The 15,913-nt window shown below is 32.8% G+C and overlaps 5 protein-coding genes and 1 long non-coding RNA gene across 11 annotated transcripts; 2 read left to right on the top strand and 4 right to left on the bottom strand.

The window, feature by feature from the left end:
* Window positions 1-8: 8 nt before the first annotated feature.
* Rpb7 (DNA-directed RNA polymerase II subunit RPB7) lies at window positions 9-1,613 on the bottom strand. Its single transcript, XM_069112655.1, has 8 exons — window positions 1,468-1,613; window positions 1,122-1,231; window positions 883-1,042; window positions 756-806; window positions 624-689; window positions 487-558; window positions 374-407; window positions 9-298 (listed from the first exon to the last, which is right to left on the bottom strand). Exons 1-8 carry the CDS (start codon window positions 1,555-1,557, stop codon window positions 282-284), a joined length of 600 nt encoding a protein of 199 aa, XP_068968756.1. The 5' UTR covers window positions 1,558-1,613; the 3' UTR covers window positions 9-281.
* LOC138179652 (uncharacterized) lies at window positions 1,550-2,438 on the top strand. The gene is made up of 3 exons (XR_011173094.1): window positions 1,550-1,678; window positions 1,761-2,097; window positions 2,298-2,438. It is a non-coding gene; the product is annotated as an uncharacterized LOC138179652 (long non-coding RNA).
* On the bottom strand, window positions 1,875-4,504 carry Naam (Nicotinamide amidase). The gene is made up of 6 exons (XM_069112654.1): window positions 4,368-4,504; window positions 4,057-4,297; window positions 3,499-3,963; window positions 2,846-3,055; window positions 2,532-2,776; window positions 1,875-2,442 (listed from the first exon to the last, which is right to left on the bottom strand). Exons 1-6 carry the CDS (start codon window positions 4,502-4,504, stop codon window positions 1,875-1,877), a joined length of 1,866 nt encoding a protein of 621 aa, XP_068968755.1.
* A 436-nt stretch (window positions 4,505-4,940) lies between these two features.
* On the top strand, window positions 4,941-5,600 carry LOC138179650 (uncharacterized protein C1orf131 homolog). Its single transcript, XM_069112656.1, has one exon. The coding sequence runs from the start codon at window positions 4,941-4,943 to the stop codon at window positions 5,460-5,462; it is 522 nt and encodes a 173-aa protein (XP_068968757.1). The 3' UTR covers window positions 5,463-5,600.
* LOC138179644 (b(0,+)-type amino acid transporter 1) lies at window positions 5,476-13,221 on the bottom strand. 4 transcript variants are annotated; one of them, XM_069112644.1, is made up of 6 exons: window positions 12,795-13,221; window positions 7,502-7,858; window positions 6,638-7,386; window positions 6,291-6,504; window positions 5,900-6,205; window positions 5,476-5,819 (listed from the first exon to the last, which is right to left on the bottom strand). In XM_069112644.1, the coding sequence occupies exons 1-6, from the start codon at window positions 12,817-12,819 to the stop codon at window positions 5,755-5,757; spliced, it is 1,716 nt and encodes a 571-aa protein (XP_068968745.1). In that variant the 5' UTR covers window positions 12,820-13,221; the 3' UTR covers window positions 5,476-5,754. The 4 variants fall into 4 exon arrangements, with proteins under 4 accessions (XP_068968745.1, XP_068968743.1, XP_068968744.1 ...); XM_069112642.1 differs by lacking the exon at window positions 12,795-13,221 and adding an exon at window positions 11,127-11,399; XM_069112643.1 differs by lacking the exon at window positions 12,795-13,221 and adding an exon at window positions 11,021-11,084.
* A 1,005-nt stretch (window positions 13,222-14,226) lies between these two features.
* Window positions 14,227-15,438, bottom strand: Cyt-b5 (Cytochrome b5). 3 transcript variants are annotated; one of them, XM_069112658.1, is made up of 4 exons: window positions 15,301-15,438; window positions 15,080-15,208; window positions 14,925-14,983; window positions 14,227-14,603 (listed from the first exon to the last, which is right to left on the bottom strand). In XM_069112658.1, exons 1-4 carry the CDS (start codon window positions 15,436-15,438, stop codon window positions 14,513-14,515), a joined length of 417 nt encoding a protein of 138 aa, XP_068968759.1. In that variant the 3' UTR covers window positions 14,227-14,512. The 3 variants fall into 3 exon arrangements, with proteins under 3 accessions (XP_068968759.1, XP_068968760.1, XP_068968761.1); XM_069112659.1 differs by having other exon boundaries at window positions 14,227-14,597; XM_069112660.1 differs by having other exon boundaries at window positions 14,525-14,635.
* Window positions 15,439-15,913: the final 475 nt, after the last annotated feature.

Genomic DNA, 15,913 nt, shown 5'->3' with positions numbered 1-15,913 from the left:
AACAAAGAAAAAAATATGTTTTGTTTTAAATACAGTTTTTGATACTGTTGTGACGTATTATTTTACAATCTCAAATTCATAATAAATAAGATATTTATTCATGATCAAGTAGATGCATGTTTACTGACGCATATATTTAAACAATATAGAATTTAAAAGGTAATAAATTAAATAAATATTCCCTACTTTATATGGTATATAAAAGTTATTATTTTATAATAAAATATTACTTTAATTTATATGCAAAGCTTACATTAGAACAATCTATGTGTTGATTGCATTCAATTACACACAAGTCCTATAAAAGAAAACATGTGTTATGAAAATGAATAATATTGTAAGAAATCACTAGGCTGATAAAACAAATATTTACCCAGATAATCATCCATCAATGTTCCAATAGCAAACTAAAATATATATGACATTAGCATTTTAACATGTAATAAAAGATATTAAGACGAAGTATTATATGTTATGAATACTAACAATTCCTGTTGCATCGACTCTTGTTCCCACAATTTTTAACCTTATCTCATCATCTGGTTGAATAATTACATCCTGGAATTTATGAATACAATTTTTAAGTTATACTTTTTTATTGTATACATCTTTTAAATACCTACCTCTTCTTTAGATTTGTAGCATGGTGGATTTATATTTGGACAAAACTGCATATCTGCTGGAATTGACTGCAAAAAGATTTAGTTATTTGCAAAATACAACCAGAATTATAAGATACATAAAAATAATCTTACATGGTGCGATATAAAACATGAAAGTGGCCCTATTTCAGCAAACATTCCAACCTAACAAAAACATAGAGAATATATGATCTTTTAAATTATACTTTCATAGAAATTTAGAACTGCACTTAATGTTTACCTTGTTTACTTGTGTTACTATAGCATCTAATACTTCTCCTTTAAATGGTCTGAATACAATGGCCTTGTATTTAACAGGATACACAACAAAACCTTGTCCTGGCTGTATGATCCCTGCGCCAATGTTATCTATTGTTGTTACAGCAACTACGAAACCATATCTGAGATACCAAGAATTATTATACATAATTACTTAGAATAAATATATGCATACTACTTCAATCATAGTTTTAAACTTACTTTCCTGTACAGGTGCCTTCTACTTCAGTATACAGTTTTTGTTTCACTGTATCTAATAATTGAGGTCCAAAGTATCTAGGGTGTAATAAAATTTCGTGTTCTAATGATATCTGTAGAAATAAATTATCGAAGAAATAAATATTTTTTTATTATTGTAGTATTATTGTATTATTCAAATTATTGTAGAAATAAATAAATAAATTATGAGTAGTCGAAATAAATTATTCGCACAATATTTTATTTTAACAAACATTTTAAAATTAATATTTATTCAGTTTTTACGATTTTTAAGTTATATCCTCGAGTATTTTATATGTATTTTATATTTTATATTAAAACAACTTACATGATAAAACATGTTTATACCAGGTCCCCCCAAACGTTTGTATACGGAATATAATGGCCATTCACACAAATAAATAATTCCTCCAAACATAACCTCACATTTCGTATGTTTCGCGCAAAGGCCATCAGATGTGGCTCTATAATTATAAATTAACAGTTTCGAATCTTTTAACTTTAACATTTATACCGGACAATTATTTTGGTAAAATTAGGTAGAAGTATGTAGTTTATAAGAGAAAAAACGTAACATTCATATTTAATGCAGAAAATAATTTATTCTCAAGCATTTTATAGATAAATACGATTCTCAAAGAAACAAAATCTCTGATATAAAATATTGCATTAATTTATCTAATATTCGTTTCACAAACTTTCATACTAATTTACAATTTACATAAGAAAATAAAATTATTGATTATCATCATCTACAAAATTTAATTTTCGTTTAATTTCTAAAGCTAATTTATATCCAAGTTCTGGTCGGCGATCTTTTCCTTCGACCATTGCTTTCACTTGACTTGAATTTACAATTACGCCATTATCAGCTATAACAGTAGCTTTAGTTTTTTCAATGTCAACAAGGTCTACTCCTCGACTACAATCATCGATGAGAATAGTCCGATAACCGTTTGTAAGTGCATCTACTGCAGTAGCCCCGACGCAAACATCATAGGCTAATCCACAGATATATATATCTGTCGCGCCCTTTTCTTGTAATTGTGAAGATAGACTTGTTTCCATCATCTTTTTATTATCCCAGAAAACGGAATATGAGTCTACTTCTGGATTAGTTCCTTTGTATATCTTAATTGCATTGTCTACAATTTTCAGATCTTTATGAAGTTCAGCACCCCAAGAGTCTTGAATGCAATGACGCGGCCAAAGTCGTTGCTTTAACAACGGCGGACCTCTGAATGTTATAGTATCATAAACTTGTGCTGCTTCTTTTGAGATTCCGCTACTAGGGTCAACATCTCTGTAAAAAAGATAAAATATTCAATTTGTAAATTACGTTGGAAACATAAATCTATTAACTTAAAGTCAAAATCGATCTAGATTAATTACCTTAGATGTAAATTGTCAATAAATGATACGTGATCCATAGGGTGCCAATCAAGAGAATAAAACACTGCATCAAATTGTACAATTTCTAATAAACGATTAATTGGTTCAATTACTTCTGAACCATCATGCTGGGCAGCACATTGCTTAATATTTAGAGAACCTGTTATGAAATCGTTTTGTACATCCACAATTAAAAAGGCGCTCTTTGGACGAGTGCATGTTTTAATCCATCGATTCCAGCATATCTAAGATAACATAAACTAAATGACTTGATAATCATTTCAACAATATAATATTTACAAATGTATAAATACCTCAAATTCTTCTCTGTCAATTTTTCCATCTCCGTTCAAGTCAAATATAGAATACATTTCCTTCAATTGATTTTCATCGACGTTATAAATTTTCCCACGATCATTACGAAATAGTGCACGACAAATGAATTCAAATTCCGTAATCGACAAATATCCATCTCCATCTTTATCAAATGCAGTAAAACATGCATCCATGTTCCTTTGATGTGACTTCTTGCGTCTATGTTATTTGTTTAATCAATAACCGCATTAGCAATGTGCGATTACATTATATATTATTTTTCAAATCTCTTTAAGGCTGCAGTAAGTTATAAAGCTGTTGTAATATATGTGTCGCACATGCACTTCATTTTTTAATTACACTACAGTGTTTTGTTTATATATTTGCATTACTATTTGTATACTAATAATATAGCATTATCAACATCAAATATCATTTAATAGTGCCGAAATAGCAAATAATTTGATATAAGGAAATAAAATGAATAAAGTTTAACGTTTTAAATTTTCTTATTGCTTTATTTTACATAAAGAATTTATGATAAAGTATAAATTTTTTTCATTTGTCTATGTACTTATCTGTACAAAATCGGAACAAAATATTATTGTTGTGTTAGTCTTTGATGAGTTAGTAGCGACACATCAATCATTACCTCTGGTTCTAGCAATTCATTTACTTTATATTTCATAGATTCTTCATAAGCGTATGTAACAGATGTATCTGTAAGTTGGATATTACATTGCGCTAAGATTAAAATACAATTACGTAATCGTGCACAAACTTCGCGGTTTACTTGAGGAATCCTTGACAAATCCTGCGTGAAACCACCTTCTGATCTATCAGTATCTTTCTTACTAGTTCCGATCCATATATAACCATTATTTCCTAATATTAGACTTGCACCATTTGACAAATTATGAAAATGGGTTTTCTTTCTTTTTATAAGAGCCGGTGATACTTTCAACATTATACCCTGAGACAATTTACCATACTTTAAGACCCTAGTGTGCAATGAGAGCGAACCATCAACAAAAGTACTTTGTACTTCTGCACAAATTAAATCTCCTTCCTGGAGATACCTTCTCATAGTTTGTTCATCTTCTGCAGATCTTCTCCTCTACAAATTATATACAAGATAGCATTGCCTAGAAACTTATAAACTATTTAACATACGTAAACTATATGAGAAATTATATTATTATAACCGTACCAATTCACCACCAGGTAAATTAACACTAGACAGCAATAATACGGAATCAAGTTTGGAATTTGTGTCAACTTTCCATCGCTTCTGTTGTACCTCGGTTATACGACCGACAACTACATCTCCTATTTCACCCTGATAACGTGCTTTCAAAGGTCTTATTGAAATAAGTTTATTTACTTTTTCTAAAACGCCAGCTACAGATGCGCGTAATGTGTTTTCATCATCCACGTATGTCCCATGTCCTCTAACAAAATTAATATGGCAAATGAATCTTTTTCTTTCCTTCTTACATTAATAAAATTTAAGGTATTTACCTTAAAAAGTCAGGCTGACTAGAAATCTCCTCTCCTGGTGTATATATTCGAGGTTGTATGTTTTCATTCTTTATTATATTTAAATCGACTCTATTTACTGCCAAACGTACAATAATAGGTGGATATTCTTCCATCATAGATGTCTGTAATCGTTTTTATACTGTACATATATGATAATTAATATCTGCATAAGTATGTTGTATCTTATTTAGTATTACGTTGTAACGATAATATTTGAGGTTATGTGAAATACGATGAAAGATGTGAAGTACACATGTATAATATTGCAAAAAATTACTGTCTGATCAATTAGAAATTAATTATTATAATGATGATATATGTCCAAATAACAAATAATAAAGCAACAATAAAACAACGAGAGTATTTATTAAATTTGCAATAAATTGGTATTTATTATTTTTAGCAGCTTTTATTATTTTAGCAGTGAGTAAAGGACGATTGTGTATTCAAAAGAATTTTAATTTCGTACATAGTAAGTAAATATACATATATTTAGGTGAAATAAATGATATAAACTGATAATAACAATAATTACGTTTTCAGTATTTTATAATGGAAGATTTTATTCCAACAAGAGTGTCAAAAATAAAAAAGGACGTCGTGAAGGAATTCGTATCGGTAAATTATGAAAAACCAAAGAAAAAGGTAAAAACTATTGAAAGTAAAGAAAACAATGACGTGGAAAATTATAAATTCGACGTAACAAAAAACGAGCGGAATGAAAATGATGAAAGAAGAAAACAGGAACTAGAAATGAAACGTGTCAGATACGAGGTTATGAAGTTCGGTATGTCTGGTTTTAAAGGGGAAAAAGCAAAAGAAGCGGAAACAGCGCTCGCTATAAGTTTAGGAGCAAAACCTCCCAAAAGGAAGGGTATTAATTATAAGATATTACAACGTGAAAAGAAAGGTGAGAAGGAAACACGGCGAAATGACGTGACACATGCATCAGGTCTTGAAAGAAGTCTATCAAATCATAAAAATAAAAAAGCACGGTGGAAGCGCGGTTCTGATGGTTTACTGAATGTTTATGGAAAAGTAAGTAAGAAAACATTGGGTAAAAATCAAAAATAAAATTTTAACCATAAACATTTAAAATACTTTTAGTTGCTCTGTTCAATAGTTACAACGTTAACTAATTGTCTAACAATAATGTGTTTCATGTAATGTATATTATATATGAGTAACAAGTAATAAAATAATATTTTTATATATTTGTGAATTCATTCGGGCCAGCCTTAAGCTTCGATAAGAGGTTACATATCTTTATCTATTCATATTTAAAATAGACATTCATATCATGTTCACTATGCCACAGTGGAATGAATTGGCATTTAAAAAATCACACTTCTGCATTTGATCGAAATCAATCAAACGCTGCGGCCGTTGGTGCGACTTCGAGTAACATCTGAAGAAAGGCATTCACACCTTCTGCAAACAGAATGAATAATGCAAACGAGTTTCTTTATCTTGCGTTAATTTATTCAATTAACTTTCTTTAGTGATCTTACCCATAAATTTGGGCACGTATCCGTATTTAACAAACGGGAGGTAGACAAGCATGCCCGCTAATATGAACCCAGCCGCATACAGGTATTCAATTTGAGGGTTGTCAATGATTGGCGCTACAATCAGGTACGCAGAGATTCCAAGTACGAGAACAGGTATTATCAGCGGACATTTATATGGTCGTGGATGATTCGGTCTGGTCCTTCGCATCACTAATAGAGCTAGCATTGCTCCACCATAAAAGATCCAAGCAGTGAACGAAAAAAAGTCGATCAAGGAATCAATGTTTCCGGATAGCACCATTGCTCCTAATCGACGAGGAGATATTTTATCGAGTACTTAGTGGAATAGGTATATGAATGTAATTGAATGTGAAATTTGTGTAAAAGGTACCTGCAACGAGGGAATGGAAGATAAGTCCTGGTGCAGGAGTAAAGCGTCGTACGTGAACATAACTGAGACAGTCAAGTAGATGGCCCTCTCGAGACGCGGCAAAGCAAAGTCTACCCGCTGCAAAAAGAGTGCCATTTGCGGAACCGAACGTGCTAATCGCAACCGAAAGTGGCATAAGCCATGCCATAACGCCAAGAATTCGATTTCCAAAAGTCTGCAAAATATTAGTCCATATTTCTTTATCATTTAAATCATTACAAATACGAATTACTAATTGAATTTCAACCTGACTCTCTACTTTAATACTTGACTTCTATGATAAAGGATAACATTAAAAATTGTCTTACCACTGCAACAGCTTCGCTTTCGATCATCTCCGAAGGTGACATCACGGCCAGGTAGGAGACATTTATCAATGCGTAACATAGCGTAACGAGGGGTATACCAATCATAATAGACCGTGGTAGATTTTTGGAAGGATTTTTGATTTCTTCGGTGACATAATTGAGATTATTCCATCCATCGTACGCCCACAAACCAGTATAGAAAGCTGTGGCTAATCTGCCTATATTAACGGTACTACCGTCCACGGTATCGAAAGCGCCTTTCAGATGCTGCGTATTACCCTGTATCAACTTATAAGAGCCACCGGCAATTACAACGAGTATGGCGATCAATTTTGCTGCGGTAAACGCGTTTTGTACACCTGTGGCTAGATTAACGCTGTAACAGTTCACTAACAGTATAAGTATGATCGCCAGGAGTGCAACGATTTTGACTACTTCCTCGGGTGGATCGCAGTCGGCCGCAAAGGCTTCAACCGCGTACTGCGCGAATGACAAACAGATTATCGCCATCTGAGATGGTTTTAAGACCAAAGTGGAAACCCACGAGAAGAGGAAAGCAGGTGGTGCACCGAATGCGTCCATAAAGTAAGCGTACTCGGCGCCGCTGCTCGTATTCATCGTACCCAGCTCGGCGTATGCTAACGCACCGCACAGACTCAACATGCCGCAGGCCGTCCATACGAGGAAGCTGATTCCGATACTGCCGGTTCGAACCAAAAGCCCTGACGGCGAAACGAATATCCCAGAACCTATCGTTTCGTAATTCGACGACGAAGAAGAAGAAGAAGAAGAAGAAGAATTTGAGATTGTACTATTTCTAATTAACCGTATAAGATTTTACTGAAATCGTATAGATTGCTCTACCTATCATGGTACCAACGATTAGAGCCACCCCACTGACGAGTCCCACCCGTCTCTTGAGGTGAACAGAGTTGTTCTCCTCTGGGTCCGCCCCCTCCAGCCCTCCACCCCCTCCACCACCGTCTTCATCATCTCCCAAATCCCCAGATTTAACTTCTTTCTGTTTCCGTTCGTGTAGCTGTTGTTGTTCCTGTTGATGTTGGAACGGAGACGTAATTGGGTTCCAGCCATTGCTGTTGCCGTTGTTTCTGATCGATCGAGAGACCAACGTCGTTTCAGGAATTCCATTCCATCCACCGCTTTGTAACTGCTGTTGCGATTGGTTCCCGTTACTTGTTTGTGGATCATGTCCCACGGTAACTGAAATCATTCGTATTATTTCGCTTACTAAAAATCATTCTTATTCTTACATCGAACAAACTGATCATTCAAACGTCATTCGATATTGCTATACGACATTACTACGTTATGTTATAGGGGTATACCGTCAATCGAATCGAAGGTTCACAGAAATGGATCGTACGGTTACCTTCGTACATAATTCATCAAGCTTTATTATCGACAATTTCAACCAGCTGCTCGACCTTGTAAATGGTACAATTTTTCGCTAAGATATACAACTTTGCTCTGTCATTAACTGACATTTATAAAGATGATTTGAACGTTAACGTCCAGTTTTTTACGTCCGCTCCACACATTGTGATAAACGTGAACAAAAAAAGGTTGCCAATAATTTCACTTAAATTGCGTATAAACGAACTGTCGTTAAAGTCACTGTAAAACGATTTACGAAATAAACACGTGAGAATAACGTGAAAATACACGTGAAAATACACGTGAAAATAACGTGAAAATACACGTTAAAACGTGTATTTCAAAAAACGCAACTACCGAGCAGTTTTCCTCGCGCGACTAATGAAAGATATTAGCATACTTCGGAGAACCGCGACGATCTAAAAAGTGACAAATCGTTGAATTTATACTTATATCGTCATGTGACGTACATTATTATATTATTATAGTCGAGATGTTGTTGCTACCGTAATAGTTCGCTTGGCCAGACGCCAAAGATCTCTCGTGGCTAAGATCGGTCTGCCTTCTTTATACATATTTCATCGTCCAATAGACCGTGAAATATAAACCCGTTTTTCGGAATTTTTACGCGGCTATTAGCTCGACCGATACCGGAAATATTGCTAATGTTATCGAACGAACTCGATACCGAGTTTGTTAATCGTTTTTTTAATAGATTGCTTGCTATCGATCTTTTCCTACGCCAGCCTATATCGTGTACATTGATAATCAAAATTATCAATAATAGCGTCGATACTGAATACGAACCGGTGGTAAATGTTTTTGAAAATAGAGAAGCTTAAAACATTTATTTTATCGAGCGCGTGACCATGGGTATTAGGTGTATTGCATTCTTTCGACCGAACCTCGTACTACGCGAGACGTTCGTGGTTTCATCTTCAAGGTGACCTTTGAATAAATTATTGATTTTCCTGTTAACGTATCTACGTTAACAGTTAATCATTGTATCAGATTTAAATAACGTCTACGTACTTTGAAATATCGGATATCTTTGATATATCAGAAATCCATGTACGTAATACTGGAAATATTTCACCTTCTCTTTCTCTAATTTCTTTATTTGTTTAAATGTATAAAAAAAAATTGGAAAGTTGATTAAACGAATTTTATAAAATTCACGAGACGTATCATTTTAATTATAGTTTAGTTTGCACTTTCTTTATCGGCCAGCGCTTTGAATAGCTTCATAACGGAGACGTTTATAAAAACTGCTGACCGTTTATATTTCTAAATGGTAACGTATCGTTTAACCGTGTAGCCGTGCAATTCTTTTGATATAACCGAGTACAACATCGAGTGTGAAATACTATCAACATTTGATTAAATAAAGTTCGTTGATGCGATGGAAAGCGCAGTTGAACGTATCGTAGCTATGTTTAAGCTGCAATAAGAAGTCTTGCAAAAGATTTGTGTCTAAGCTATCCTGGTTTAGTTATCGATAATATACCAAAAAAAAAAAAAAAAAATGACGCAATATGACAAGAGGTGCGCGCGTGCGTTATTTTATAAAGCGTTATGTAAAAATATGAAAGAAAATAAATATATGATATAAAAATGGAAATATAAAATTATTATACCCTCTATTAACGAGTATTACCGATTAAACGATATTATAATTGTTTTGTGTAAAGGGATAACAAATTTCACAGTTTTTAACGACTGAAGAGGAAGAATGTCACTAGAGGAGGATAATTACCAATGAATATTATGCATGACCAATGAGGAATTACAAATGAGTTAATAAAATTCGTCGAATCGGTAAGACGATATGTTAACACGGATATTTGCAATATGATGCGCTCATGCTTCTACGCAAAGTCTACCATAGCCTCCCCACCTATCCTTTAACGTGTGAAATCAATTCATAAAGAGAACCTTTTAATTTTTTAATTTAAATTATGCTTTCTGTTATATTTTTATTGTCTACGTCAACACGTTCATTTACTGCTACTGATACATATGTATACTATATATGCTTCTAAACCGTGTTAATGCCTATTGTGATAAACTGTCGTAATGATCCAATTGCGTTTAATTGATCGTTCGTGCGAAAGAAACCGATCTCTGTGCGACATCTTGTATGAAAGAAGATTTTGCCTACGACTGAAGGTCGAACTGATTATAAAATGAACCAATAAAAAATGAAGATATAAATAGAAAACAATGATTAAAGGGCTATTATAAACTACCATACCTCTGAAAAAAAACCAAGAAGATGTTAGAATCGAGCTGAGTTCAAAACATATACTCTAATTGCATTTACTAGGCTGAACGTCGTATCAATGTGTAATGCATTTTACGCCGTTCAATAATTGTATCAAATTCCATACAGTCAACTGATTCTTTATTCGTAGTGATCCATTCGACGAGCTATCGAAATGAAATTTTTTTGTTTTCGACCATTTTCATCAACCTACATATATACGAAATTTTAATCGGTTCACCGGGCTCAAAATTGTAGCAACACGACAAAGTGTGGTATGCTTCGCTATATTTAAATGTAAATACTTGGTCATTCTCCGTGTTACGTAAATAATGATGGAGAATATTCAATTTACTCTTAACGTCAAATCGCAAAATTGTTCGTGTAAAACTGCTAATTTACAGTCGTACGACATTGGTTAATGGTTTTCGTTTCATTTTATCGATCGTTATATTTCTCATTGTCTGTAACTTTACTTGCAGAGAAGACGACTTTTAACTCTTTTGTTTCGCAAACAATGTCTACTCTTAAAAAACGGTTTGTTTAATAAACGGAATCGAAAGATAGCAACAGAAGTCTCCGATTCAAGATGTAATTATCTTACTCGGTGCATTTCGCGTGTGACGTGTTCGATTGTTAGAAGATCATGAACGAGCTTCTAATAACCGTAGCGTTTAGAATAGCAAGGTTCTTACGATAAAATCAACTCCGCTCAGAACACGTACCACCTAACCCAGATAGTAACCGAACACCACAAAGGCAAGCAAGACGCATTGGTTTGCATAGAAACTACAATTGGCTTAAACGGAATACGCGTCGTAGAGTACTTACTTGTCGTTGTCTGTTCGTTCAGCGATTCGTTAAGAAGTCGTTGTTCGTCTATTTGTAGCCACATCGCGACCAACGCGTATTCATCGTGAAATGTTAAAAATAATCCCGAGACTCTCGCACGATATCAAGATCGATATCGGATGATATATAATGATCGATTATCCATAAAAGTTTATACCTTTCGAGAATATAACGCTGCGCAATTTCTCGAGTCAAAAAAATAACTTCCCATATCCGTCTCGTTACTTAAAAATTATCGCGTACATTTATTGACCGTTTCATTAACGCCAAAACATATGCTATCCTGGTAAATGATAAATTTCTATTTGCAACGGAAACGAAAAACCACTTGCGCAAAGTGTCTTAAAATACACCTGCGGGCTAGATTTAACATCTGGGTGAACCTGGAAATTTGATTCCTTCTTGTAAAATAAAAATAAACAAGAAAAAAGATGAGCGCGTATATCGTACATATATATGCAAATGGTGGAATGGCAACGAATACTTTAAATTAATTTGCTATTGCTCTTGATAAGTTTAAATAGAAGAGCAGAGATATTCTTGGAGTCTCGTACGAATTTCGAATATACCCCACGCATATTCGGGTTCCTTGTTTCATGGAATGATGCAATTCTTCGTGCAATTTGGCTGTTAAATTTATTCATTGTATTAATGTCCCGCACTTTTTCTTTGACCTTATCATTTATACTTCATTAAACGCGATATTATCGTTTCTCTTTATCTGATTTTGAAACAGTTCGCTAAATCGCTTATGCCAATTATGATCGATTGCAAATAATTAAGATTGTAATGAAAGGATTCGAAACACGTAGCTTTTTAATATATTTTAAATGTTATATGGATTTTCTAGCATTCTGTTTTAATCCATCAGTCCAATTAGAATTGTTTCCTTTGATATCAATAAATGTAAAATCGCAGGAAATAAAAACTGAGATTTTTATAAATTATAAATAATATGACTTTCTTTTTTTCGTCTCTTTACATATTACATATTTTTTGCTAAATTGTAAAATATAAAATATCGCGCTCTGTAACACGTAATACGAAGTTTTGCTCGTCGTTATCGTGTTATAGAATATATACAAAAGAGAAACATAATTGGCTTCACGAAATGTAAATCGCGGTACATCTTGGCACACACGTGTTTTCTGGTCCTATAACTAACACAAATACGTACCAACAGGTTTTATTTAATCGACGAATTATCAAAACATTTTATCAACACGATATCGATTATAAGCTGATCTATAGCCTTTTATTAAACAATTAATTCGGAATAAATTTCCGTTCTAATTTATTTACCGGTTTAAAGATTATAAAATTTGTCGGTTTTTGTTTGAGTATATATCGTATTGCGAAAAGGTCTAGGCTTTGTGATCTAATCAGTCTTTATGGGCCTATCAATTTCTTTAATTTCATGAAAATCAAATACCATTCGCATAATGACGCGCTTTGTACAGTTCATCAATGCCAATGAGAAAGCTTTTCCAAGAATGCAAGTCGCGTTTATGAATGAGCAACCTGATGAGGGTAAAAAAGCGCGCGAATTTTATCAATTACGAATAAATGGCTGCTCTCTCCATAAAAGGTTCAGCATTAAGACACGATGAAGAATAATAATTGCAAATGAGGAAAAATGTCGCTCACCTCGTTTGAAGGGCGCGACATGCATGACTCTAAGAGGGACCGATAAGAAGGGCGGACTGTGAGACCGCCTCTCATGACACCACGCCGACTTTTCGAAGCAACCACTGTCTCTGCCCTATACAGCTGTCTTCGACCCGCCGTCTGCTTCTTTCCTGCGCTAAATTCGCTCGCAAATTTCTAGTTCTCGTTTCAACGGGCGACTTTTACGTACGCCCTTCTTTCCGCTTCGGATCTCGAACAATAATAATTTGTTCGAACGCTACAGTTCTCTTTTATTCGAATCGAGTATCTCCGAATTCGAATGTCGTCGATGATATCAACCGTATAATGCGAATTTGTGTATGCCTTCTATGTGATTATAATATTCTGACTATTTCCAACACGATTCGCACCAATCCACCTCTCACGATGAACTGGATGTTCGGCAGAGGGAGACATACCCGCCAAAGAACGAACAGGCACGAGATTGGGAAGGGGAAATTGAAAGTGCGACAAGGAAAGGAAGATTGTAGTACGAGCGCCTAGCGTCGGCGCTCAAATTCGCTCGATATCGTTTTTCCCTCTTTCGACTTCTATTAGATATCTATTAATTTATTTTTTCATACATCGAATACTTTCTGTTTTTCAATCATTCCACTATTAGGCATGTTGCCAGTTTTTATTTATATTTATATTATATTTGAAAATTTTTATCCACGTCTATGTGTAATTACATAGATAGAAATATGCAGTTTGTCATATAAAATAAATTGATAAAGTGATAAATGATACAGAGAAAATAAATAAGGAAGATATAGATATGTTTAAAGTACAGCTTCACTTTTTATGCAATTATAAGAATAATATTGATCATAGGTAAATGTGTGAAATAATGTTACAAGTAGTAATAACGAGACTGTAAATTTCAATATTATTGACTAAGTAACTCTACGTTACAACTGAAAACCATATTTGCGTTTTAACAAATTATAGTAAGTAATTATAATATAAAAGTCATGCTTTTGTTATATTCAAGCGATTTTAATAAGAAGATATATATATATATATATATATATATATTTGTGAGATAATGGATTATTAAATTATTAAATACAATATTGGAAATATAATAGAACATATTTTATAATATATATAATTTTACAATAGAAAACTTAACAATTTCATTCTCATAATATTACAAAATATTGCATTGTTGATTATACATGTAAACTAATTTTAAATATGTTTTTGACAAATGCAACTTTAAGAATTCTTCTAAATATTGTTTAAATATTTTTTTTAAATAATTCTTAATTTGCTCATATATTCTTTAACTAAGTGTAAATATCTTTATATATACAATCAGAATGGTAATTGCAATCAATGTGTTTTTAAAATATTGATCTGGAGCCAACTCTTGTTCCTTTGTTTCACAGGAACTTCTGTACCAGTATGTAAATAAAATTATTTTATTTTTGTACTTGCAGTTAATATAATTCGTATTATTACATGTGTATGAAACGCGCGCGCGCGCGTGTTTATATATATTTTAGCTTAAATATAACAAATGAATTTTTGTTTTATAAATGTTTTTATGCTAGGCCAGTTTGTGTGTGCAATTTCATGTCATAAAACAAGACTGTAGTTATGTGCAATATACATAGTATTCTTTGATTAGTTATTTATAACATTCGTTTATGTATAATACAAATTACAAAAAAATAAATATCAGGAATGATTCAGTGTGCTTTAATAAAGTAACGATAGACAAGAGTCGCCAGTACCCCAAGAGCAATTGGAATCAGCCACGATCGCCAAGAACCACTGCAACTGGCAATGATCACATCACGATGCTGCACTGACTATTTACATACCACAAATTTTGAATTCTCATAATTTTATGAGTTTGAATAGCACAATCACATGGTGACTATATATCAAAATAAAAGATATTGTTATAAGTATAATTTTATAATATACTCAGATTTTTAATTGTGCTATCCAATCAATATAAATGATGATGGACCGATAATAAATACAACACCAATATAGGAAAGATGTTAATAATAAAATTGTGTACCTGTAATACTTTGGTTAGTAATATATATATATATCTATGTATAATACTAACTAATATATGAAAAAATATACCTAGAATTATCTACATCAGACACATCAGTTACATCATTGCTTCCCTTTGTTCTTTCCTCCTAAAATTAACAATTTGTTAGTCCTTAATTATTGTTATTGGTAGAAAAAGTAGAAATTGGTAAGAGAGACATAAAATTATTAAACCTTATACATACTTCTACTAATTCTCCAATTTTGAATATCTCCATTAATTCTCTTGCATCACTTGAATGACCAATATCTTCAAAGGCTTCTGTACAATCTTGACCACCTTGTTCCAAAAGAACTTCTTCTCCACCAGGATGCTTGAATTTAAAATATAAAATAAATATTTTTATATGCAGTTCTATTAAAAAACGTCAATTATAAAAGAAATACATATAAAGTATATAATTACACTTATAAATTGAGTCACATTGTAAACTTTATTGTGAATAATAAACCACAGATCTTTACTATCATTATGCTTAGCGACTTCTTCCCGCGTGTAAAATTTGGTATAAGCGGTATCAACAGTGCTATTTTCGGACGCCATATTTTTTCTTCTGCAGTGGACAATATTTTGAAGTAAATATATAAGTATTATATAAATATTACTGAAAAGAATGAATAAAATATTGAAATGTAGTAAATGATGTATTATTTACAGTGCTCAATACGCTAAGCTCTGTTTAAAAAATCCAAATCACGCAAAAATTTTATTCCGCGGCTTATACGTTAGCTACGACTGTAGCTACAGTCTGAATTCTATGAATCAGTTAGTGAGTGATTCGTATACTCATAATAGTAATATTGACCCTATTGACCGCTGAAGAGATCTGTAAAATTATTTATTTTTTCAAGGTTATCAGGGTTATCTAGGTTATTTTTTTTATTGTTCCTATTTAATTTTAACTAACGTATTAGAAACTATAAATATTACTTTTACAATATAAGGATACGTGTTTTTATGTAAATTGGGTATTTAACGAATATTAGATACTATATAATATTATTTACAAAATTTTAAC

Source organism: Bombus flavifrons, chromosome 5, assembly GCF_040668555.2.
Source record: "Bombus flavifrons isolate JBK064 chromosome 5, iyBomFlav1_principal, whole genome shotgun sequence".
Classification (NCBI taxonomy): Eukaryota; Metazoa; Arthropoda; class Insecta; order Hymenoptera; family Apidae; genus Bombus; species Bombus flavifrons.
Note: the sequence above shows the minus strand (reverse complement) of the source record. Positions and strands in the feature narration are given on the sequence as shown.

What these genes read in the sequence shown, in the direction of transcription:
- Rpb7 (XM_069112655.1), bottom strand. Translation starts at nt 1,557, where the DNA reads ATGTTTGGAGGAATTATTTATTTGTGTGAATGGCCATTATATTCCGTA. An exon ending in TAGTAACACAAGTAAACAAG is followed by an intron (nt 807 to 882) that starts GTAAACATTAAG and finishes TGTTTTTGTTAG; the next exon opens with GTTGGAATGTTTGCTGAAAT. An exon ending in CATGTTTTATATCGCACCAT is followed by an intron (nt 690 to 755) that starts GTAAGATTATTT and finishes ATCTTTTTGCAG; the next exon opens with TCAATTCCAGCAGATATGCA.
- Naam (XM_069112654.1), bottom strand. Translation starts at nt 4,504, where the DNA reads ATGATGGAAGAATATCCACCTATTATTGTACGTTTGGCAGTAAATAGA. An exon ending in AGTCAGCCTGACTTTTTAAG is followed by an intron (nt 4,298 to 4,367) that starts GTAAATACCTTA and finishes TAATTTTGTTAG; the next exon opens with AGGACATGGGACATACGTGG. An exon ending in ATTTACCTGGTGGTGAATTG is followed by an intron (nt 3,964 to 4,056) that starts GTACGGTTATAA and finishes TATAATTTGTAG; the next exon opens with AGGAGAAGATCTGCAGAAGA.
- LOC138179650 (XM_069112656.1), top strand. Translation starts at nt 4,941, where the DNA reads ATGGAAGATTTTATTCCAACAAGAGTGTCAAAAATAAAAAAGGACGTC.
- LOC138179644 (XM_069112642.1), bottom strand. Translation starts at nt 11,190, where the DNA reads ATGTGGCTACAAATAGACGAACAACGACTTCTTAACGAATCGCTGAAC. An exon ending in CTTCCATTCCCTCGTTGCAG is followed by an intron (nt 6,206 to 6,290) that starts GTACCTTTTACA and finishes CTCGTCGATTAG; the next exon opens with GAGCAATGGTGCTATCCGGA. An exon ending in ATACGTGCCCAAATTTATGG is followed by an intron (nt 5,820 to 5,899) that starts GTAAGATCACTA and finishes TTCTGTTTGCAG; the next exon opens with AAGGTGTGAATGCCTTTCTT.
- Cyt-b5 (XM_069112658.1), bottom strand. Translation starts at nt 15,438, where the DNA reads ATGGCGTCCGAAAATAGCACTGTTGATACCGCTTATACCAAATTTTAC. An exon ending in ATGTGACTCAATTTATAAGT is followed by an intron (nt 15,209 to 15,300) that starts GTAATTATATAC and finishes TTTAAATTCAAG; the next exon opens with CATCCTGGTGGAGAAGAAGT. An exon ending in TCTGATGTAGATAATTCTAG is followed by an intron (nt 14,604 to 14,924) that starts GTATATTTTTTC and finishes GATCATTGCCAG; the next exon opens with TTGCAGTGGTTCTTGGCGAT.